This window comes from Symphodus melops, assembly GCF_947650265.1.
Source record: "Symphodus melops genome assembly, chromosome: 3".
In the NCBI taxonomy this organism is placed as follows: domain Eukaryota; kingdom Metazoa; phylum Chordata; class Actinopteri; order Labriformes; family Labridae; genus Symphodus; species Symphodus melops.
The window spans coordinates 914,849-940,807 of record NC_136693.1 but is presented as its reverse complement, the minus strand read 5'-3'; the positions used below and the strand labels follow the sequence as shown (position 1 = coordinate 940,807).

Sequence of the window (25,959 nt, the reverse complement as noted above, 5' to 3'; positions counted from 1 at the left end):
TGGCTGATGATTCAAACATACTGAGTTTTTTTTTTTTCACAACACATTCTCGTGAGTCTCTCTGCTATCAGGGTTAAAGGAGCTTGTGTATTCATTTTCTCGTTTTTCTGCAGAAGCTGGAGAATCTGACCCCTGATCTGCTTCCTGTTGGACAGGCAGGGGACAAACACCGGCCGTTAGCTTGTGCTAGCATGCACGCTACGTCCTGCAGGGCGGGAGAGCGTCAGGAGGAGGGGCCACGTTTGAATGTTGCGTTTACAAGCTGAAACTATAAATGCTGCTGACTCCACCTTCAAGAAGACTTAAGGAGAATAAGAGTTTCTCTCCCTGCGTTGTGCCTCCCGGTTTGTAAATCCGGAGCGATGCATGAACTGAATTCAATCTGAAAGACGAGCTCTTTGCACATAATCCTGACGGGGGATTTACGCTGTAATCAGGAGAGCGGTGTGGTCATTTCTAAGAAACACGGTTTCCTTCTTCCGTCTCCTCCTTTCCACTGCAGCCAAATCTCCTCTTCCTCCTCGTTCACTCTCTGCTTCCTGTTTCCTTTCTAATCTGTCACCCTGTCGCTCGGCTCCCCCCTCGATCCCCTCTCTCTCCCTCCGTCGTCGAAGGAGCAGCAGCTGGCCCACAGCTGAAGTGAGGCATGCTGGGAATGCTCACGCCCTCGCCGAGCGAGAGACGAGATGTGAGTGACGGGGGAGGAGCGGAAGAAGCTGCTTCTTTTTATTCCTCGTTTATGTGAATTCATTCTGCCATGTGTGGACTTCACTTTAGATGTGACGGGAAGTTTCTTTTTTTCTCGTTGCCGTGGAAACACTGGATGCTAGGTCAAAGGCCGCTGCTACTGAAAGCTGCAGTACTGTCAAAGCTCATATTAATTATTCCTGCTTAGTTAAGTATCTGCTCTTTTTTGACATGTTCGCTGAAACTCCTTGTTTGAGATTACCAACAGAGCGCCCCCTACAGGCCTGGAGCAGCTTGTCTTTGGATGCATCTGCAGCAGGTTTGAGGTTAATGCATTTATTCACGTGTTTCTTTCAGTCTGCTGCAGATCATCTGCACCATCCGGCTTCCTTAGTAACTAACTAGAGTTGTGCTCGATCATCCAGCCGGAGACTGAGAGGAAGGACGAGACGAGGAGTCGGAGAAAACCTGACCTGAGAAGACGGATAGAGTGACCAGAATCTGATCTGCAGGCAGACACAGACAGACAGACAGACAGACAGACAGACAGACAGACAGACAGACAGACAGACAGACAGACAGACAGACAGACAGGCAGGCAGGCAGACAGGCAGACAGACAGACAGACAGACAGACAGACAGACAGACAGACAGGCAGACAGGCAGACAGACAGACAGACAGACAGACAGACAGACAGACAGACAGACAGACAGGCAGACAGGCAGACAGACAGACAGGCAGGCAGGCAGACAGACAGACAGACAGACAGACAGACAGACAGACAGACAGACAGACAGACAGACAGACAGACAGACAGACAGACAGACAGACAGACAGACAGACAGACAGGCAGGCAGGCCGGCAGCAACAGAGGCTCATTGGTTATTTCTGAAGCTGAGTGCTTCTGCTCAGAGCACACATGCACACACACACACATGCACACACACACACAGACACACACACACACACACACTGCACCATGATTACTCAGCAGTCCTGCATGTTCCAGGATCATCAACAAAGGGGAATCCTATTTTTCCGCTCTGGTTTCCCTCCAGAGATTCCTGCTAACCTCAACATGTGCATGAACATCAAACATGAACACGTCGAAGTGTGTGTGTGTGTGTGTGTGTGTGTGTGAGAGGTATCTTAGAATAACCGATGCGGCTGTGAGTCACTCCACGTCACAGCCAATCAGTGTAATTCTGAGGAGCGAGGTCCCACATTAAAGCTGAGCTCAGACACACTGGACTGGCCTGGATCTGTGGACCTCTACACTTTAAAGATCCTTTAGTAGTGGGACGTCATACATGCAGATAAAGCAGGAGAAAATCTGCTCTAAAACAAGTCGACTAACAAAGTGAAAAAAGCCCCAAAATAATAAAAAGAATTGAACTTGGATCTGAAGCTCCGTGTGACTCTCTCCTTGCCTTCATGAGTGTTCTTCCAGGAAACAGCGTGGCAGCGTCGTGACCCGAACACAAAGTGCTGACTGCGGCCCGGCTGGCTCTGAGGAGCGTCAGAGTGAGGAATCAATCTGAGCAGAAGACGGGCTCCATGTGTTTAGAAATGTGACTCGGCGCTCGGATCGAGGAAATATGGAGCCTCTCATAATTGATGGTTGGATTCCTCTAACTCTGTGTGACCCCAAACCACGACTCGGCTCCGGTCGTAAATCAACGCCTGGCAGACCTCCACCTGGGTTTATTTTTCTCTTTTTAAATGCACGTCTGTGAGTGTGTGTGTGTGTGTGTGTGTGTGTGTGTGTGTGGACTCACTCTCCAGGTTCCCAGCCAGCAGGTAGAGCCAGGTGAGCAGGACGACGGCCGTGAGAGACGCCACCAGCAGCTTCAGGCGCCCGCGACACAGCAGGTTCATGATGGGACGGAGACGCTGAGGGCTCTGAGGGTGAGGGAGGGAGGGGGGGGAGGGGAGGGGAGGGGGGGTCAGGGTGGGGGGAGGAGGAGGAGGAGGGGGGGGAGGGGGAGGACTCAGGTAGGGCTCAGCTCTTGGGATCCCTGCAGCATCCTTTCATCTGAGGAGAGAAGAAGAAGACCAACGGTTCCCAGGTTAGAATGGGTTTGAATGGGTGTGTATGTGACTTCCTGTGCGGCTGCAGCCAGCCTCTAGTGGACACTCCAGGAACTGCATGATTTTACACTTGACTGAGGTTGCTGCTTGGACAAACTACTATGGCATTATAAAATCTGTATTCAAACTCTGCTCCAGTGGAAGTCTGTGCTCGTATTAAAACCAACATTTACTTTTTTTTTCTTTTTTTTTTTCCCAAGGGATATTCGATTTGACCAACGTGTAATCATGGAAAGGCATACGAAAAAAAATAAAATATAAAATTATTAAATTATTAAAATGTATTAAAATGTATTAATATTTCTGCACCAGAAGTCAGCTTGAAAAAAAAAATTAAAAAATCTAAAACATATATGAGTCGGGTCAAAAACAAAAGTCCAGTTCTGTTATTTGCTGCTCTGACAAACAGACGCCGCAGGAGACGGAACAATTATGAGGATTAAACTGAAGTGAACCGACTGAACTCTGCCTTCACAAGACGTCGTTACAAAGTTCCACTGACATGCAGACTTTCTTTAGATGAGCTCTGGTGTTGGACGTCGATATATCTGCTTTATAATAAAATACTTGAACGCAATCACAGTAATGACACCGACACACTTCTTCCCCCCGCGCGGCTGTGAGAAGTCACTTTGTGAACTTTGCATAGTGAGTCTTATTTGTCGGAGCAGCTGGAGGAGACAGCGGCGTGCACATCACTCTGATGAAAAGCATCAAGGAGAGAGAGAGAGAGAGAGGGAGAGAGAGCGAGCGAGCGAGCGAGCACGGGCGTCCTTAAGAGGCTAAATGAAACAGACACAAAGGTCTGGAGGCCGGAGGGAGACGACGTCGGTCTGCAGACAGACGGCAGCTTTCTCAAGTCAAACATCCAGAGTGTGGATGATCTGCTGCAGCAGCCAGAGGTCAGCCATCATGACCTTCACCTCCGACAACAACACGGTCCTCAATCAGAATATCTGTCAAACTGCTCCGCCCACCTCGCTTCAACAAATGCACCTGATTGGATAAACATGCGGCGCTCATGAACATCAGAAGAGAGCTGCACACCTGCATATTTCAATCGAGAGAGATTCACTTGGTCATTCGATCGCCGGAGCGTACTCCAAACCTTCCCTCTAACGCCACCTACAGGACACGAAGCTCTCCTCTCCAAATATCAAAATATAACGGGATGATTGACGGGAAACTGACCCGACTGCATTCCTGGAAAAATCCTTTTTTTTTTATACGTCATGATCTCCGTGTGAGGACAAACTGTTCTTACAAGCTATTCTTAGATCATCACGGGGCGCCGGATGAGCCGTTCCATCCTGGTGCTCTTTTTTTGATTCAGTCCGATTTCAGCAGCATGTAAGGATCTCAAACACGAACAAGACTCCTCCTCGATATTAAACAAGATTTCTTCAACATGAAATCCAGAAACAGCAAGTCATCAAACTCAGAATCAAACCACGACTTGTTCATACTCAACAACATGCACATCGACAAGACTTTGATTATTCCCAAACATCAAAATAAGGCGACTGATGGAATTAGAATAAAACTTTATCGATAACTTTAGATTCTTTATTAACAAACCAGAGACGGACACAGTGAGGAGGAATTTAGGAGACTCTAAAGACAGTAGACAACATGGACGTCGTGTTTCTTCGTTGGTATTTTTGAAGCTCCAGCTGCCTCATACCAACTTCGGCCACCAGGGGGCGCGTTCAGTTCAGTCTGTATTAAAAAGCGTTTACATCGTCTACTAAACCGGCCTGCTAGAGTGCCAAGCGTACCGACACGAAGAGGCGGAGCTACACACGCTGCAGTCCACTGATTGGTCGAAAGAATCACCACTTCCTGTGAGCGGATAAAGGAGTCGGAATTAGTTTCCAACACACATAGAAGTGATCTTTTCTTTACAGTAGAAATCCAAAAACACAACCAGAGACGTAAAGGTAGAAAAAAGTGCTTTGAGATGATTTATGAGTTCATTAGCGAGGTGCATGTCTGCGTCAAAAAGGTGCTGAGGTGGAAGGAGAGGAGAAAGAGGGAAAGGGGGCGGAGAGGCGGGATGAGGTGACACGGAGAAGAAGATAAGAGGAAATAAAGCAGGACAGTAATGAAGGGAAAGAAAAGAGAGGAGGAGGAGGAGGACGGAGGGAGATAAGAAAATGAAAGATGCAGGAGCTCGGGGACAGAGAGCAGAAAATAAAAGAAGATTTAGGCAATAGAGAGGAGATGAAGCAGCACAAAAGAGGAGGGAACGGAGTCAGTAAATAAGGTCCGGACTGAGTTGTGGGTTGCGGAGGAGTATTGGCCTTTCAGCCTCAAACTCTCATAAACACAGGCAGCAGATAAAAGTGAGGGACAGGGCCACTAAAGAGGACTTTAATAGGCAGCTTTTGTTGATTCTGCAGGAGCTGCACAAAACGCTTACACTTCGGGGCTCTAATTGTAGCCGTAAAAACAAAAGAGTCGGCCCGGTGTTATATGGAGGAGGGCTGCGGCGCCGTCAGCCTCCTCGCTCGTCTAATCAGAGCTGAGGACAGCACAGGAGGGACAGAGGGGGGGGGGGGGCGTGTGGGTGGCACCAAGAGTCTAATGGCTGTAAATTAAAGGATAACACAGAGACAGAACAATCGGCTGCTTTCTCAGACGTTCCTCTGAAGCGCTCGCTCGCCGTCACTCAGCCACTCCGCCACATCAGAGAGAAACTTCCCAAAGTCAGAGTGAAGGTCGCGCTGCAATCCAAAGACGTGGACGTAAACATCGACTTCAAAAACCACCGCCGAGCTCTGCTGTGCTTTTTTTTTTTTTCTTTAAATAATCGCTGCATAATGTGCAGGATCGAACCCACAGACGCCCCGTCCGTGTTTTATTTCCTCGGTGGCGTCGACGTCCTGCAGGTTGTCAGGTTGTGCGTATAAAAGCACCAGACAGCGACGCTCCCTTTGATAAACAGATAACTGTCCTGATGCCTGTGGCTGCACCTGCAGGGAGTCTCCCCTCAAGGGGGGGGGGGCGACACACACACACACACACACACACACACACACACACACACACACACACACACACTATGATAATGTAATTAAGGGCTGAAAGCAGCGCTCAGGTCCGGCGGTCTTGTTCCCTCTCAGACTGAAGGGCTCTTTAGCAGCGAGCTAATCACACAGGAGATAGTTCTGATTAAGAGAATCATCAGCTGGCACTTCCTGCATTAGAGAGAGAGAGAGACAAGAGTGGGGACGAGTAATCAAGTCCACTCGCTCTCGCACACACACACACACACACACACACACACACACACACACACACACACACACACACACACACACACACACACAAAGATAAAGCAGGTCAGTGCTTGTCCAAATAAAGTTTTGCGTTCCCGTCAGCTTCCAAAAAAAACACGTCAGGAGTGACCTTCAAGCTTTAAAGACTCGGGAGTGATCCGTTAATAAAGTGTACACACACACACACACACACACACACACACACACAGCCTGTACTCAGTAATGTGATCATCCCTCCCAGCTTCTGATCATTTTTAATCAAAGTGTTTTCCTGCCCAGCAGGACGCGTTCATATTAGATTTGTTCCTGTTTAAAAACGTTTGTTCAGCACGCCGTCGTGATGAAGCAGCCCGACGAAGACTCCATCAAAGCTCCAGATATAGTTATTAAAGAACCTATAGACACACTTATCAGTGACCTCTATGATACTCTACTGCTACTGTCCGAAGTGCCCATGAGCCAACGAAACAGTCCACAAACGTCCTCCTCTCTCCAGGGTTGTGCTGAGTCTCACAGGCCGGCTGTTATCTTCTCCTCATCGACGTCAACATCAAGATCTCTGCAAGCTAACCCCCCCCCCCCCCCCCTGGCAGCATCTCACTGCCCTACTTCTCCCCTCCTCAGCCTCCGTTCTGCCTCACAGACCCCCCGCTGTGACCGGCATCACAGCTCTGCAGCAGCTCTAAATCTTCCCTTCAGCTGACACAATCTGTTTTGTTGTTTTTTGTATCAAACACTAAATGACGATAAACGTCTTTCCTGTCTTGGAGGAAGAAAACAAAAAAGCACAAACAGCACGGAGAGAGAGCGTTTCGTCCTCCGCAGGTTAATCCCGCCGTGACACAGAAGTGAATATTACATGAGGAGTGGACTGTAACTCGTCTGTCTCATCAGCGATGAAGACGTGTTTCTGTTGTGTGTGATTTGCGGTTACATGCAGCCTGCGAGCTTCATCCTCCTGTTCTGATTTTCATTTCATTTCTTCAGGTCACGGAGCGTGCTGGACTTAATCTGCCGGGCTGTCGCCGCGCAGCCTGCTCGGGGACGTTATTCCTGTATTTCTTTGTGATTTATCAGAGTAAGCCGAGGTGGGATTAGTGGCTTTGTGACCATGGAGGACCTTTCATTACATTTCCCTTCGGTCCCACCGCCACAGGCGGGATCTCACAGTGATACACTGTCCACCTCGGGAACCGGAGCACACGTCTCCTTTTACACTCTTTTCAGCACCGGGAGGTTTGAACCCGAACACGTCTCAGGTGTAGAAACCTGCAAACACATGAGACCTGTCACGACTGTGTCACTGAAGGATTCTGAAGCTCGGTCATGTGGTTTCATCTTTTTTTGGACTCCTCATTGAAAAAGATTTCAAAAAGCCTGTAACTTAATCCTTAAAGGCAATCGTGCCTGATCAATGAAACGTAAACAACTTATCAGTTTAGGGCGAGTCCCAAACATTTTCACTTTAACATCTTTCTAATGTTTGGTTTTTTTTTTAGGCTGGCCTTTAATGCCATAATAAGATGTGTTTACAAGCTGCAATGCAGTCGCCTGCCACTAGTCAGCGCTGTTACAAACATAGCTCTACGACCCTGATGTAAACAAGCGCAGCGACCACGTAGCGCCTCGGAGACGCAGCCTATGAGATCCTTGGATCACTCAACTTTAATAAAATGCTGTTGTTGATTGCTGATTAGTAATATCAGCACATCTGGGGAAAAATAGTCGAAACCAGTCGTCACTGGATATGATGAATTCAGCCGACATTATTAACCGGTTAATAATCAGTCAGGTTTTAATGTGATCAAGAAAAGTCCTGAGAGCTTCTTCCATCCATGACTGCTGGACTTTAGTCTTTGTTCAATCTTCTGACAATGGTTAACTTTTACCCCGACAGCTGTTCTTCCTGCTTCTTACACTTCAACACTTGCTTGTTTATATTTTCGGTAATATTTCAAGGTGAACACACGAGTCACACGTGAGCGAGGGGAGGAGGCGAGCAGCGAGGGAGCTCTGAGAGCGAGCACGGATGAAGCTGAGCTTTGCACACAAACGGCCCGTCGACACTTTTTCACTTCACCACTGCGATGACTTTTCTACACGCGTCTCTACTGGAGAAAACAACGACTTAGATCTGCAGCTTCTGTCTCCAAGCTTTCTGTTTCATACGAACAAAAGGACAAAACAGAACAAACCTTTAAGGAAACACGTGCACGCAGCAGCAGTGACCTTCGCCCTGTCCCACCTGGAAGTCTTCCTTTCCTACGCTCAGTCAGATCCAAACATGTGGTTACGTGTCCAAGTTCAGCTTCACGGCCGAGGGAGTCGACCGCTCTTCCTCCTCGTCTTTCAGAGCTCCAACAATAAACTCCTTTCTCCCTCTTGCCCTGCACACTTTTCTTCCACTTCTTCACCCTCTGTTGCTGCTTCTTGCCCTCCTCTGCTTCCCCTCTGACGCTCTCCTCCCACTGCTCCTCCTCCTCCTCCTCCTCTTCTTTTCTCCTTTTTCCTCGCCGTGCACAAACACGCCACAAATCGCCTCCTCCGCCTCAGCTCTGATTTCAGCCCCCCTCTCCTTCCTCTCCTCGCAGGGCTGTAACCCAAGCGGGTTCAGCTCCGTTGGACAGAAGTGGGGAGGAGGAGGGAGGTGGAAAAAGGAGAAATAACAGGGAGAAAGGAGAGGTGTCACCTTACATACAGTCAGGAATAATAGAGAGGAGCGTTGTGGGTTTTTTTTTTTCTAAGCCGAGGAATTCAAAAGTCTTTCAGGACAGAAAAAAAAAAACAGAGTTTGGACGTTTTTTTGTCCTGAGAGGGAGCAGCAGCTTTGTTCACTTTTAACCAATGAACCATGACATGAACCCGTCGACAATGAGAGACAACACTTTAAACTCCAGTGTGTCTATCCTAACTCTCAGACAGAACGACTTGGGTCTCATTATTCACTCAGTCGGGCATATTATTATGGTTATTTTAAGAAAATGTGGTTCAGACATCATGAATCTTTCTTCATTTAAAAGAAGAAGCAGCGTACACAAAAATAAATCCTAACTCCAGTGTGTCCTGTGTGTGTGTGTGTGTGTGTGTGTGTGTGTGTGTGTGTGTGTGTGTGTGAGTCCTGACTGTCTCCAGTGAGGGAGAAGCTGGAGTCCTGCTGGCTGTGTTGTTGTCAGAGCTGTGTTTACATGGACGGGACGGCCGGCTCCTCCCCTTGTGTATAAAAGCTGTTTGAGTCAATAAGAAGAACATACTCACTGGTATAGCTACCAGCTAACTAAAGAGAGCTAACATTAGCATGCTAACACACTGATGCAGGACACAGGTCATTGAAGCTAGCAGCTAACTACAGAGCGCTAACATTAGCATGCTAACACAGCGATGCAGGACACAGGTCATTGAAGCTAGCAGCTAACTACAGAGCGCTAACATTAGCATGCTAACACAGCGATGCAGGACACAGGTCATTGAAGCTAGCAGCTAACTACAGAGCGCTAACAATAGCATGCTAACACAACGATGCAGGACACTGGCGATGGTACTATATATGGATCCCAGTTTGATCATGTTTCTCCCATATCTTCCATCGCTGCAACACCTGTTGACCTGATAACTGCTCTCATTTCTGGCAAACCCAGGGGCGTCCAAAACGGCCTTCAAAGCCCCGTCTACCTTCTCTGGTCCAATCAAATCCAGAGCATTCAGGAGCAGAATCTAAAGTTAGAAGGAGGACATACTGGCTGCTGCATGTTTCCTTCATGATCACAGAGGAAGAGAGCGCCATCACCAAAACTAAAACAGGCTCTTTGAAATAAACACAAAAATTCCAAGTCCATGGTGCTGTAGTCAAATATTAACCAGCTGTAACTGGTCTAAATGAAGGTCCTGCTTTAATACATCACCGCTCTTTTATGTTGCACTCGACAGACTGTGACTTGCACACTCTTTGATCCGGTGTAGAAACAGTTAAACAAACACCTGGAGTTCGTGCCTTGTGCAGGTATTCACTCAAAGCTTTGTCTTTGTCAAACAAGATTTCATCCGCTGGCTAATTCCTTGTTGTTGCGTGCCTGGAGGCAGGAAGGCGAGTTCCACATTAACAGTTGCCTCATGAGAGAGTGTAGCTCTCTGTAATTACAGAACACACACACACTCACACACACACAGAGAGTGGATGGAGCGACTAGTCGGAGCACGCCGCATGCCTGAGCTAACGACGCTCCGCTGAAAGATGCTTCATTACAGCCCGAGATCAGAGGAGTGGATCAGCAGGGAGCCTGAGAGCCGAGCGCACCTCCACCGCTCTTATCTCCTATCTGGAAACAAGTCACACTCTATCTGAGATCACGCCCCCCCCAGGGGAGGCAGGGAGGGGGGCTCAGCCTGTAATCACAGCTTGTTGTGTAAACTGTGTGTGAAGACCCATCCTCGCTAACCCCTGGAGGTTATCCATGTTATATTCTCTACTTAATACGTGAAAGATTCTGATCATGAATACAAATCTCACTCTGCAGTTTCCTCCCTTCTCAGTTACATTAGCCTCAGTCAGATAGCAGAGGTTCATGTAAAAGACAGCAGTACGATGTTATCCTGATGCAACGCTCTAAGGGACATTTGGTGATAACATTCATTGCTATCGTGTATCATAGCATCCGTTTACAACTGACAAATGGAGAGTCAGAGGGCTGGGAAATTTCTCCTCCAGAGACCCGAGTCTACATCCGGGGCTCTCAACCTTTTTTCCAAGGTTTGTTATCCAAATGTTTGATGCTTGTCTGTCTACAAACCCTCCAAAGATGAGAAAAGTCTGTCCTCTCCGTCTTCTGCCTGCTCAAACAGGCCGTTTGGAGATGTTCCCTTCATGACATCACAAAGGGCAGTAGCCCCTCCCCCAGGTGGGTGACACTCCCACAGCTAGGTGTTTGTTCTGCCCTCTGAGTCTGCCTTCTCACCGTAAACAATAGGACATGGAGCCAGAAAGCAGCGAGTACACCCGAGCCCTTCCAGAGAGGGGGCGTGGTCAGACACAGCTCATTTACATATTTAAAGCTACAGACACAGAAAAAGCCTGTTCTGAGCAGGGCTGAAATAGAGGGGTTTATAGACATGATCAAATACAGGATCAGAGTGGATTTACAACAACACACTTCACACACATGATGAAGAGGAGCTCTGAGACGTATTTCATCTGAAGAGTATGAAAGAGTAGAGACACTTTAAAAAAGAAACCACAGCTCTTCAGTCTTATATAATAAACCAAAAGCCGCAGTGAGAGAAAGAGGGAGCACTCTCTCTAAATTGCACAAAAACATTGGCAACGTCTCGCTTCAGAAGCAGGCAGTTCAAGGTTTATTTTGGGGCGTTTTGTGCCTCTGTGCTCGAGGCAGTAGGTGGATAGAGGCAGAAATCAGGGAGAGAGAGAGGGAACTGAAATACAGGAAAGAAGCGAGGGACGGCTTTGAACCTGGGCCATCAGCCTCTGTACATGGAGCATGCACGGTAAACACTAGGCCACATGCTGTGTGCAGGAGTTCACCTGCAATCTTGAGAAATGAGCGAGGATTCTGTTCCTGATGTTTTGGTGTTGACAGAAGTAAAGGTACCGTTTGATTTTTGTACTGCAGTTTAAGTATCTGGTGTCATGACAACCTCAGAGGAGAAAGACTGACCAACGCTGTCATAAAAAAGACCATAACAAGATACGAGTACAAAGAAATCTCTGTTGGCTCTTTAACTTTTTATGTCCAAGAAAGAAAGGAAGGAACGCGCTGCAGTGTGAGCCCATGTTTCTCCTCGGAGATTAAACCAGGTTTGAACCAGTACGGGTCGGCAGGTCAACGACACTTCCTGCAGCTCTATCCAAGAAAAACAACCTGCTTGGTGCCGCCTCATGTCCTCGGCTTGTGAGCTGTGTGAGGGCGAGAGGATCAGGTGACCGTCCTCCAGACGACTTCACAATTTAACATCAACACTTCCCTTCTTGTTACGGGGTCAGAGGTCAGGTTGATGGGCCCACGGAGGAGGTGTTACTGCTGGCTGGTAGCACATAGACAAGACAGGGGACGACTGTCCTCAGTGAACATGGAGTAATGTGGAGGAGGGGGGGGGGGATCAGTGGACAGTGGAGAGCAGGGTCAAGGAGTCAGATTTCCCCCTTCCACCTGCTGCACCTCCTCCTCCTCCTCCTTCTTCTTCTGACTTTCAGGGACGTGTGAACTCTCAGTCTTATCTGCTCCATCGATACGACACTTCCTGCTGTGAAAGATGAACCGTCCAGCTTCAGTTTCAGCACAGAGACGCTGAGTCCGCAAATCCACTTAGAAAGTAAGAGGCCATTTACCAAAACTTCTTTCCTGTTATTCAACCCATGAAAGCCTGCTGGTCTGTTCTCTCTCATTGGCTACAGCAGGGCAGCCTGATCGGGAATCTAGAAGGTCACATGATCTCCTCCTCTTCAGATGAAATCAGTGTCCTCGCTCCTCTTCATCATGTGTGTGAAGTGTGTTGTTGTAAATCCACTCTGATCCTGTATTTGATCATGTCTATAAACCCCTCTATTTCAGCCCTGCTCAGAACAGGCTGTTTCTGTGTCTGTAGCTTTAAATATGTAAATGAGCTGTGTCTGGCCACGCCCCCTCTCTGGAAGGGCTCGGGTGTACTCGCTACTTTCTGGCTCCATGTCCTATTGTTTACGGTGAGAAGGCAGACTCAGAGGGCAGAACAAACACCTAGCTGTGGGAGTGTCACCCACCTGGGGGAGGGGCTACTGCCCTTTGTGATGTCATGAAGGGAAAATCCCCAAACAGCCTGTTTGAGCACACATTTTTGGACTTTTTTCATCATTGGGGGGTTTGTAGACAGACTAGAGACACATGTTAGAGGATCATGGAGAACATGTGACCTTTAAATATCAAACATGTTTAATATTTTGGGGAGGGGCCGGCTTCTAATTGGACCAGAAATGGGAGCTTAACTTGTGTGTACAGTGTATTTAGTCTTTCTCTAAACTTAAACTTCTTCACAGACAGAAGTGCACACACACACTCACACACACACACACTCACACACACACACACTCACACACACTCACACACACACACACTCACACACACACACACACACACACTCACACACACACACAGCTTTTCGCACAAATCCACTTGTTAAATAATCATATTTGATGAAGCAGCAGCGTCACGTTGTTTGAAATCCAGAAGACTTAAACAACTTCAACAACAACAGCCGAGCTCCTTTAACTTCATTAAACACAGATCCACTTCTCTCTCAGTGTAAACATGTGCTGCCCTCTGGCTCCGAGCAGCACACCCACACACACTGTATAAATAATATGACAATAGACTCACAGTTCTCTCTCTCTCTCACACACACACACACACACACACACACACACACACACACACACACACACACACACACACACAAGAGCTCTCCTGTTTCTGTGTTTCCTCGCGGCTCCGGCTGCCTACACACTGAACATTCAGATACACACACAGAGTCCGCTTCAGGATGCTCGAGTGTTGGGTCAGAGGTTCTGCTCAGAATCTATTCTAAGCAGTCAGCTGTTAAATATTCACCTGCTGCAGGTTTATAACGTCCCACTGAGCACACATACCATAATATATCTGTATCTCTGTGGGGGGGGGGGGGGGGTTGACAATCGATTCACCTGATTCAAACGCCTGCACGGCCGCCTGCAAAGATTTTCTCAGAAATAACTCCCCCCCCCCGGACGATTTATCAATCTGAAAATGAGAAAGACCAAACTTGTGTGAGAGTTTCTCTTGTTTTTACGACACCACAGAAAGAATCACGGTGGTTTTATCATCTCAGTGCTCACATGATCAAATCAAATCAAATCAATCTTTATTTATAAAGCGTCACCGTCCTCCTCTGTGCACGGGCGAATCACGGCTTCCTGTTTAGAGTAAATCTCTGCAAAACCTGCAGATGCTTCAAAGTAACTGAGGACGTTACTTCACATCATTTCATAACCGACTGTCTCTGGTGGACTGACTCTTCCACATCGTCGTGCTCGACCCCGTGTGTGTCCGTCTTCAGGGTTTTTTTTGGGGAGCTGGAATCAGCCTTTGAGAAAATGATGAAAATAAAGCTGAGCGAAGCTGGAGGCGAGCGGCGAGAGGCGAGTGGCGCTCCATCATGTGGCCGAGCTGCAGAGGAATCTCTGCAGAGGCAGAATGAGAGCCTGCAGCCAATGAAAAACCACCAGCTGCTCTTTGTGTGACCCCGACTCTGAAAACATGAGCAGGTTCAGCATGCAGCCCGGGTTTCTGCTCCAGAACTTCATCGTGTGAATGGATGGGCTGAGTCCAGAGCAGAGGACGGGTGGAACCAAAGAACCACCTCAACAACATTCAAACTGTTTCCTGTTTTCCACCTGAGCTCCCCGACGACTTTGACGTAAACTCACTGACACCTGATTGACAGGTGCTTAAAACCCGCCTCAGCTCCAGCTTGCAACCAATAAGACGCCAAGAGAGAAAAAAGAAAATCTGATCTGGATGATTTGACTGCAGGGTGATTACATCTCGTTGTTTTTAATACTGATGAGAAAATTGTTTAAAAATTAGATAGATGCACTACAAGCTGCAAAAGTGATGCAGACACACACACACACACACACACACACACACACACACACACACACACACACACACACACACAGCTAACCCTCTGTGCAGCCTCTTCCTGTCCCCCGTCTTATTAAGCTGCCCTGAGTTGATCTTTGCACTGTCACAACTGTCAGCAGTCAGCGCTAACAGGAACAGACAGCACGCTCTGTATCAGACACACACACACACACACACACACGCTGCAGAGCATGTAACATGACCCCTCGCAGCAGGAGCAGCCGTGTGATTTCAGCTCTACGCGAGTGAAGTCAGGGCTGATGTAAACCGCCGTCACTCAATGGATCACGTACGTCTGGGAACGAGGAAGAGAAGTTTAAGGTTCACGGCTCCTGCAGGTCTCGCCTCAAGAGAACACGCCGCCCCCGCCGCCGCTGCCGCCGCCCCCGCTCACGTCCTGTCCGACAGTGATAGTCTCCCACTGTAGTGCATGTGTGAACATCCAGGTCAGGAGAATACCGAGAGCAGTCATCCTGAAATGATTTATAAACATTCAGGAGTGTGTGTGTGTGTGTGTGTGTGTGTGTTTAGGTCTGGAAAATGCTACAGAATATTTTCCGAGGCCGATCAATTCTACCTGCTGCCTGACTGAGACTCTTCTTCAGTTAGCAGCTTCTGTCGGCTCCGTCTCTCAGCTTGAGCGCTACATGACTTTGACAGACAGGTGAGCTGCATGCAGCCTCCAGCAGACGAACAAGATGAAGTGCAAACAGCGGCGGCCTGCGAGGAAGGAAAATCTCAAACTGCACGACGTGTTTTCGGGAAGAAAGAAAAAAAAAAAAAAAAGACTTTAAATATATTTGATTGATGACGGCGCGGAGAAAGGTGACTGACACGGGAGAAGAGTGAGAAGATCTATTCTTGAATTTCCCTCGGGATCAATAAAATCTATCTATCTATCTATCTATCTATCTATCTATCTATCTATCTATCTATTCAAAAAAGAATAGAAGACCCCCATAGCGATCTGGTCTCAGTGAACATTTATTCGGACCCCTCTCTCACACGGTGAAGAGAGAAAAGACAAACATGAACACTCCCCCATCACGCCACATAGAGCCACCTGGCAGGGCACAATCTATCCCCTAGTGTGAGAGAAGACACTACATGACTATTTACCTTCTCCCCAGGCTGAGAAGGAGATCTCCTAGTGAGAAAGAGTCTGGGTGACTCTTCCCACATGTACAGAGAGAAACAGAATAAAGGGAACGAAATGATGGGAAACAAAACACCTGATAGGTTGTGCATGTCGTGCATATAGTACACATGGAGTCAAATTTTCCATAATCTCCAAATAACATCATGTAGGTCATCCTCGCCCTGGTCTTTGTAGTCAGCTTTCAAAGAGACAAAAATCACCAGTCAAACTTCCTGTTCTGACCTGTTTATGATCCAGCTGTGAAAGTGTCAGATTCCTTTCAGCTCTGTGCTTCACCTCACGTGCTCAGATCGGGGCGCAGATGGCTTAGCGGTTAGGTCGCGCCCCGTGTGGGCAGGCAGCTCGGGTCCCCTGTTTCCTACTCCATCCACTGTCCCATCACATAAAGGCAAAATCCCCCCCAGCACCCCCCTACAAAAATGCACAGAAAAAAAAAAGCTATGTGAAATTTTTTCCATTAAGATAAACGCTGTTATGTCCGCCGTGTCCTGCAGGGGGCGCCGGTTCATCTGCGTCAATGTAAGCAGTAGGTTGAAGTGGAGGAAGCGTCCCGTGTTGGTGCTGATGGCGTGATGTGAGCGCGCCCTTCACTTCAGTCTTGACCTTGTGAAAGTCTTTAAGTGGAGACTCTGGATCATAACTCAGCGTCTCTCTTTCTTACCTTCCTTTTGTCTGCACACTTTCTCGTCTCCTTCATCCTCGCTGCCTGACTGACTTCTTTTAAATCAATCCTCCTTCATCTCTCTTTTCTCTTTTCTGTCCCTTCACTTTGTTTAATCCGCGTCTGATAAATCACATATTCAAAATAAGTTCTGAAAGACAGGAAGTGCCACAGACAGGACGCTGAACGTCCAATTATATGAGGTTTTTGAAGTGCCGGCGTGTGTTAACGCAAAGTGAACGGGACGCCATCTTTACCGTCTCTGATCTGCAGTTTGTGTGTGCTTTGTGATTTAAGGCTGCAAGACGTCAGGCCTCGTCAGATCTCTTCAGACCTCTTCAGACCTTGTCAGACCTCTTCAGGCCTTATTAGACCTCGTCAAACCTCATCAGACCTCATCAGCCCTCGTCAGACCTCTTCAGACCATATCAGACCTTATTAGACCTGTTCAGACCATATCAGACCTCTTTAGACCTCATCAGACCTCTTTAGGCCTCGTCAGACCTCATCAGACCTCATCAGACCTCGTCAGACCACTTTAGGCCTGGTCAGACCTCATCAGACCTTATCAGACCTCATCAGACCTCTTTAGGCCTCGTCAGACCTCATCAGACCTCGTCAGACCTCATCAGACCTTATCAGACCTCATCAGACCTCTTTAGGCCTCGTCAGACCTCATCAGACCTCGTCAGACCTCATCAGACCTCGTCAGACCTCTTCAGACCTCAACAGCCCTCATCAGCCCTTATCAGACCTCGTCAGACCTCTTCAGGCCTCATCAGACCTCATCAGACCTCGTCAGACCTCATCAGACCTCGTCAGACCTCTTCAGACGTCATCAGACCTCTTTAGGCCTCGTCAGACCTCATCAGACCTTATCAGTCCTCATCAGACCTCATCAGACCTCATCAGACTTTGATGTTGCAGAAAAAGGCTGCTCACAGTTCTGGTGACTCTGCAGAAGTCCTTCCTCTGGACGAGAGGAAAGAGAGCGGGAAGTCTGATGTGAGTCCAGCGGTGCAGAAGTGGATTAATGTGTCTGACATGTCAGAGACTCTGGACTGTGTCACACTGAGAGGAGCGCTCAGCTCCTTCACTCCTCCTCTCCGCCGTCTGAGCCACACTAAAGTGCTGACGGCCGTTTGTTTCTGGAGGCAGCTGTGTCAGGTTTTCATTCTTCAGTTCAAGCATCAGATAGCAGGGGCGAGCGAGGAACGTAAAGAGAGAGATTGGAGGGGGGGGAGCGAGGGGGGGCGAGGGGGGGGTCTGTGGGGAGATTAGATGTGGAGGTAAATGATTAAGTATAGTTGTGAGTTCATTTCCCCCGCGGAGCCCCGACTCTATTTCTTCTCATCCACCAACAGAGATCCATCTCCCTGACAGCGAGGGGAATAAGTGTGTGTGTGTGTGTGTGTGTGTGTGTGTGTGTGTGTCACAGCAGATACAGTGAGGAGGATCTGCAGCTGACATCCATTAATAAAAGCCTCTCACTGTACGAATCACATGTTGTCTCTCTCAATCTCAGCTCGTCACTTCTTCCCCTCCGTCAATCTTCTCCTTCTCGTCTCCGAGGCCGCCGCAACAAACGGAGCGTCCTCATCACTTACTCTCTATGAAGACCGCCACAGCACAGCACTGTGGGGGAGGAGGGGGGGGGGGGGGGGGGGAGGGGGGGGGGGAGGGGGGATGGTATCGGCTAAGGGGGGGAGGGAGTTTTTCTTTTCTCCACGATCGGAGTAATTTTTCAGAACTCATCGTGAGGCGCTTTGCTTTCTCTCTGCTGCTGTGAACGCTTGAGGTAGAAGCGAGGAATGGTGGACACGTCTCCTTCTGCAGCCTTTTCACGATCTCGACCCAACTCAAACAAGTCAACGAGTAAATAAACAACAAACATAAACAAAGTATTCTAATTAAAGGCACAGCACGTAAAATCCACCACCAGGGGGCGCTCCATCAAAACAACAACAAAAAGACGACGCCGGGAATCATGGGAGTGATTCTCTCTGCTCCACCCCGACGTTCACAGGACGAGCGACCCGAGCATGACGTCCAGCAGACGCTTCATTACGCAGCGGCCTTTGGCGTTACACCCGCTGTTTCCATGGCAACTAAATACATCGTCGTGTGTGTGTGTGTCAAAAAAACCAGGATCGTCCGACGTTCAAAGACGAAGCTAGACGCAGCGGGCTGTCACTCAGAGCCATCACAGAGGTTCTCCAATCAGTGCAGCTCGATGACCATCATGGTCACCTGACACGTGTATAATGGCGTTCTTTCAGCGTGTAAATATAAAGGCGCCTCATTAAGGTCTTCATCTCACCTCGTCCTGTCCCTCTGCTGAGAGCAACCACTAATTAAACACACAGCCGGCGGCGTCCCAGCGGCCCAGGCGACCCGATCAGCAAATCACATGACCTCTGAGGGGTCTTATCTGTCCAATCAGAGCAGGAGAGGGGCTCGCAGGTCAGAGGATTAGGAGCGGGAGAGCAAGGCATTATGGGTGAGTGCCCAAAGGTCACGGCAGGTCATCCAATGAGCGAGAGAGGACATTGTGTGTGTGTGTGTGTGTGTGTGTGTGTGTGTGTGTGTGTGTGTGTGTTCGGCATCCACCTTGTAAAAGCTCATTACGAGTCTTGCAGCTCATCAATCAGTCAGAGGCGTCGCATTTCTGAACACGGCGGCTGAAGGGTTACACTGAGTCGACCTCAGGACACACACACACACACACACACACACACACACACACACACACACACACACACACACACACACACACACACACACACAGGTCATATACAGGGGTCTGATTTACTATCCAAAGCTCGACTAATCAATATGTTTGATATTGGCAATGAATAAGTAAGTGTAACATGCAGAGAGCGGCCATGTTGTCTCTGGTTCCTTTAGAATACGAGAAGAACGTTCTGACGCTACGAGGACGTTTGAGCCGACGTTTGAGGGTCGTAACCGAGCAACAACAAGCGGCGGCGAGACCGAGGTGGTGGGCGCTGCCAGAGCAAAAAGCACCGTCACAGATCAGAACACGGAGACGCTGCAGGACGCCACGCAGGACGCCGCTCTTCCTCTCGCCTGCTGTTTACCTTCAGGACAGACACTGAGCGGAGCGTCAGCGCCAACTAGTGGCGGGACGGCGTCAGTGCACAACACGTGACAGACAGAGTGAGAAGAGATGAGTTCAGACGTGTTTATAGCGATGTCATGTGACTTATTGTGCAGCCTGGAACGCCACACGTTCATGGGGAAAATGTTCTGCAGAGAACGCCTCCGGAAACCCGCCACACACACACACACACACACACACACACACACACACACACACACAGAGCTAAATCAAGCAGCAGTTTTATGTCCTGTGATGGCGCTGACAGCACGCCGGTGGATGCTCTCGTGCTTCTCTATTCCCAAACTGGAAATAATGTGCAGCAGAGGACGGGAGAGGAGGACGGAGCTGCTTTTCATCTCATCAGGAGGAGAACAACACTCCAGCACAAGTCCCAGGGCCGCCCAAATACGGCTTTTTATGGAGCTTTTAAAACATGCATGAGATCCCCACACACACACACACACACACACACACACACACACACACACACACACACACAGCATGCTGCAGATGTTTTAATTGACTGACAGATAATCTCTGCAGGGCACATGAAGAAGAGCGGGACATGACAAAGAGGAAATCTACAAGGAGGAACCAAAAGCTGCTGCTGCACTGATAATGGGGGGGGAGGGGCTTACACACACACACACACACACACACACACACAGGAAGTCTGGGATCCTCCCCATCAGGTCACAGTATGTATAACGATGAGTTCAAACAGGATGTTCCTAATAAGGTAAAACAGCTTCTCAAAACAAGCACGAAAAAAAACACACAGCCGCACTCGAGTGAGCGCAAAGAAAACAACAACAACAACAACAACAACAACAACAACAACAACAACATGACACGTCTGAACATCAGACGGGTCCCTGAGATCCTCCTGAACAACACTCAGGGAGAGACACTAACTCAAACCTGCCGAGTCACCTCGAGTCACCTCCTTCTGTTCGAGTCACCTCCTTCTGTTCGAGTCACCTCACTCTGTACGAGTTACCTCATTCTGTTCGAGTCACCTCACTCTGTACGAGTCACCTCACTCTGTACGAGTCACCTCATTCTGTACGAGTCACCTCACTCTGTACGAGTCACCTCACTCTGTACGAGTCACCTCACTCTGTACGAGTCATCTCGAGTTACCTCATTCTGTTCGAGTTACCTCATTCTGTTCGAGTCACCTCATTCTGTACGAGTCACCTCATTCTGTTCGAGTCACCTCACTCTGTACGAGTCACCTCACTCTGTACGAGTCACCTCCTTCTGTTCGAGTCACCTCACTCTGTACGAGTCACCTCACTCTGTACGAGTCACCTCCTTCTGTTCGAGTCACCTCACTCTGTACGAGTCACCTCCTTCTGTTCGAGTCACCTCACTCTGTACGAGTCACCTCATTCTGTTCGAGTCACCTCACTCTGTACGAGTCACCTCACTCTGTACGAGTCACCTCCTTCTGTTCGAGTCACCTCCTTCTGTTCGAGTCACTTCACTCTGTACGAGTCCTCTCTCATCTCCAAACACACACACACACACACACACACACACACACACACACACACACACACACACACACACACACACACACACACACACACACACACACACACACACACACACACACACACACACACACACACAGTTACAGTACTCACCAGATTTCTCAGATTAAATCCCAGAATGAAAAACTGTGACGGAGAAGAAGCTCAATCAGCGACTCCGACGGGACGCTCGGGAGGAGATCCAGTCTGAAAGCAGAGAAAGGGACGACAGGTAAGAGACGACAGGAAGTGACGGGTAAGAGACGACAGGAAGTGACAGGTAAGAGACGACAGGAAGTGACGGGTAAGAGACGACAGGAAGTGACACGTCAGGTGAAGAAACACAGAGACATTTCAAGACACTAGCTAGACTGCCATCTTTGTCTTCATCATGGCGGTCCATATCTGTTTCCACATCGGCATTCCTGAAAAGAACGACACGGATTCAATTCAATTCAAAAAATATTGATTTAAATTGTCACAGAAACAACTTCAGAGCGACAGAGAGGATGAAACAGGGTCAGATATAAACTCTCTCTCTCTCTCTCTCGGAGCGTCTTCATGGCGTCCTCTCTGGCGCTCTTTGTGCTCCGTCCAGATGGCGGCTCGTCTCTGCAGCTGAGCAGAGCGAGGCGAGGGCGGCGTGACGCCCCGCAAAAACTCGACCCCTGAGTCTAATCTGAGCCCAAAGGGTGTGACAAACTCCTCCACACACACGCACGCACGCCGGCAGACAAAATCTGCATCCTCAACATGGGATGGGAGGGGGGGCGGGGGGGAGAGGGGGGGGAGAGACCTGCAGGAGGTCTCCGCCTGTTTTCACTGCAGCTGAGAGCGGCTGTCGTTTGAGCGCTAACGGCCCTCTGATGGCTCCAGGATCACCGCCAGATTGGGTTGTAGTGTGAAACAACAGCAGCCATTAAAGCTGCTCTATATACGACCTGTGGGGGGGGAGAGGGGGGGGCTCAGTGTGAGAGAGGGTCATTTCTTCCGAGTGGAGTCATTTGCATGCTCTCAGTAATCAGAGGATTGTGTCTGCAGCGGGGCAGAGATTTGTTTTTTGTCATGTTTCTGTTTCAGCACAGATTAACAGGGATCACTGCAGGAGGAGCTGCATGTGAAAGGCTTCCTGAAGCTTCCACATGTATGTATGCATGTGCTCCAAGGACTGAAGGAAACAGGAGGGAGACCATCAGATTTATAATGACTATCAAACTCTCCCCGGCCTCAGTCTGACACATGTAGTGTGAGGTTATTTTAAGGAGAGGCTGAGATGAAGGAGCGTCGTCTTGTTTACAGCTTTCCTCTGAAGCACACTTTTAGAGATGCTGTTGTTTCTATGCAAGTCTGAAAATCCGTCCCGAATGTGGCGAGGCGTCTGAGAGGCGGGAGGGCGCTGAAAGGAAGAACACAACGACCTAAGAGGGATGTTGATCCCTCCTGCAGAGAAAATTCTTTTTTTTTTTTTTTGTTCCAAACATGTCAACACAAATAATGTTCCCCCAAAAAAAAGAAACGAAAAAATATTCACAATCCAATCATGTTCGGAGAAGGAGCAGGAAGAAGAATAAATCAGATTTTCAACCCGCCCCTTTAAACAAAAATGAGAAATGTCTGGATGGTCTGTCCAATCACGAGTCAGCGAGAAATTCTGTGACAGCAGAAAAAAATTCTGACAATTTAGAGTCTTTGACTTCCTTCCAGGAGACAAAACAAAACAAACTCCTTTTACAATTTCTTAAACTGAAATATTTGATCGCAGCTCTTTTAAAGTTATTTAAAGGAGACACAACGTCCTCCTTGTTTCACCTTTTCAAACAGTTCAAATATAACATGAATGAAGCAGCAGAGGAGGTTTGTGACTCTGTAGACACCAGCTCTCTCTGAACGCTCCGTTTTAGTGTGTGTGTCTCTTTAAATGCAATAAGCCCCGCCCCCTGAGTTTTCACAGCAGACATCACTCCTCTGTAGAGAGAATAAAAATAACGCACCTGCATAAAAGTTTTAGTCTAGTCTGGAGGTGGAGTCCAGGGGAGGAGAGACCAGGGGAGGAGAGACCAGGGGAGGAGAGACCAGGGGAGGGGAGACCAGGGGAGGGGCGGGGAATCCCACTGTGACATCACAAGGAGAGCACATTTGAAACGGAGTGTTTTCCTCTGTTTTAAACTGATGTTTAAAATGACTTTTCCTCCCGCGCTCTTCATCTTCTGAACTATCTAAAAGAACGTAAGAACGCCTCTGTTGCTACCTCGGACTGGGCGGAGCATTCGCCCTCACCGCTCTGCACGCCATGTTACACGCCGTGTTACACGCCGCAGGCGAGGAGAGGATTAAAGGCCCCCCCCCCCTCGCTGCAGGAGTCGTACAAACCTGTTTGCTCAGGTTAACGCCTCTCTCTCTCTCTCTCTCTCTGAAGACCGAGCGTCCCTCTCACCTGGACAAACACGGCGGCGAAGGCGGGGACGCCGTCTTTGATGTTTGGTGAGAAAGCAGGGCAGACGTTTGGGGTGAATTCAGGCGCTTAATTCCTCCAATTCCCCGAACGGAAGAAAGAGCCAAGAAAAGCTCTCGCTGCTGTGCGAGAGCGAGAGGGAGGAGCGCAGATAAGAAAGATTTGGAGATGAGTTCGGGGACTCGGGGATGGATTCATCTTTGGCTGGAGGTGGGGGAGAGCAGATTGAGGGTCGAGGGGGGGGGGGGGGGTTAAAAGCTTTCACTTCTCTTCTTCTGCTGCCTGGCGTACAGGAAGAAAGAGGAGGCGGATCAGCTAAGTGTGCGAAGGTGACTTACACACTGATGTGATGCTATCGGAGGAAATCGACCAATCACCACGCTGCAGCATCCAGCTCCGTGCTTTAAGAGTCGGATCAGCTCGCTTTCAATAAAACTGATCCTCTGAAGCACGATGATCTGATTCTCCAAGCCAAGTAGGCCACACACACACACACACACACACACACTCTCTCTCTCTGCATGCACGATTAACTCATCGACTCGCCCTCTCTGCTGCTTCAGTCGCGGCCCGAGCTGGCAGAGGATGGTGGAGCGAGCGGTGGAGAATAATGAGGTTATCATAACATCGCTCCACGCGTCATTACCTCGCCCTCAACTCCCAGAAAGCTCCCGCCGCAACCACCCTGACACCACCAGCGCTCACCCGGGACCCGCCGGAGCGAGGACGCGCTCGGGCTCAGTCAGCTCAGTTTGGACACTTTCCTCCGCGGCGGGATACCTCGGCTCGGTTCGAGGTGAAGTGGAGAATGAAAGCAGAGATGATTGAGCATGATTAGCATCTGTTTAGCATCGCGCTACATTCATGACACGCTAACAAAGCACGCCGCGGCGCTCTGAAGACCTTCCCAAAGCTGGCAGTGAGTCTGCAGACAGATGCAGGAAAACATCTGCAGGTCGTCAACACGTCGCTCTCTCGCTCTGAACTTGACCCCGTGACCTCTGCTTTTTTCCGGAAGTTTCTGCGAGTGTTTGCTCAGCGTTTCCTCGCCTCCTCTTTCTCCTCTCCTCTGCTCCACGCGGGAATAAGGGGCGTCTGAGGTGATTGCAGACGGCGGTGTCACACACATACACACACACACACACGCCAGGTGTAAACAAGCTGCCGTGACATTTACACACAGATTAACCTCGTCAATCAGAGGACGCCGCGCGCTCTCCGGCCGCTCCGACGCCTCTCCTGGAAGACGCACATTTCGACTCGGGACAATAAAAGCCGCCACATTAGAGCGCCAAATGTCTCGTCAGTCTTCAGAGATGAATCATCCGGTTTGATGAGGGGAGATAAAGCCGGGCGGTAATCGAGGTAAAATGTCAGACGTCGTCGCCGCTCCGCCTCTCAAATGTCAGAATGTAACTTTTGGTCCGTTGGCGGGACAGAACGAGACTTTAAAAACACGAGTTCTGCTGATCAGCAGATCAATCCATCCATCTTTGTTTTCTCATTTCAAATCTTTATTTGTTCTCTAAAGCACGATGACCCCGAGCTGTCAGCGCCGCCACGTTACGGCTCCGTGCACCGTCGTCCGTCAACTCCCAGCGGCCGCGGGACGCAGCAGCGCTAGCAGACGTGTGTGTGTGTTATAAAACTGTCTGAACACCTTATAAACACATCAACACACACACACGGTGAATGTTCTGAAACATACAAACGGAGAGTTTTATTCTGAAAATAAAACAGATGTTTTAAAGTTGGACTTCCTGTTTAGCTCGTCTGCAGCGGAGGACATCTTATACCCGACGCCGTCGAGAAGACAAGCGAAGTACGACAAGAACAAACATTATAAAAACTACTGAGAGAAGAAGCCTGGACATGGAGCTTCAAAAAATAAATTTAATTAATTAATTAATTAATTAATTAATTAAAAAAATTATAAAAAAAATAAATTAAATAAATAAAAAAATTAAAAAACTTTAAAAAATTAAAAACATAATTTTAAAATTTTAAAATAAATAAAAAAATGCAGATTTACCGAGTTCAGGAAAAGCTCAAGAGAAGAACAAGCCAATCAGAAGGACGGGTCACGTTGGAGGCGCTCCAAAATAAATTTAAAAAAATGGACAGAACAGCACACGCAGAGGAGAATAAACACACACACACACACACACACACACACACACACACACACGTACAGAAGGGCGCTGAGTTCAGGAGCGTCGGCTAAATGGACTCTGCATCATTTATGAACATCAACATCTGCTCTTAAGCACTTTTCCCACTTCTATTAAAATAAAGAAAG

General features: G+C 48.6%; 1 protein-coding gene across 2 annotated transcripts in view; it reads right to left on the bottom strand.

The window, feature by feature from the left end:
* The window catches only part of large2 (LARGE xylosyl- and glucuronyltransferase 2), a 52,268-nt gene that overhangs the window by 13,225 nt on the left and 13,084 nt on the right, over nucleotides 1–25,959 (bottom strand). The window contains exons 2-3 of one of the 2 annotated variants that reach the window (XM_079339660.1): nucleotides 21,323–21,415; nucleotides 2,467–2,723 (exon numbers count right to left, since the gene is read on the bottom strand). In XM_079339660.1, the coding sequence (XP_079195786.1) occupies nucleotides 2,467–2,566 (100 nt within the window). In that variant the 5' untranslated portion in view covers nucleotides 2,567–2,723; nucleotides 21,323–21,415. Of the gene's footprint in view, nucleotides 1–2,466; nucleotides 2,724–8,246; nucleotides 8,669–21,322; nucleotides 21,416–25,959 lie in introns of those variants that run through there. The other variant, XM_079339661.1, reaches the window with a different exon arrangement.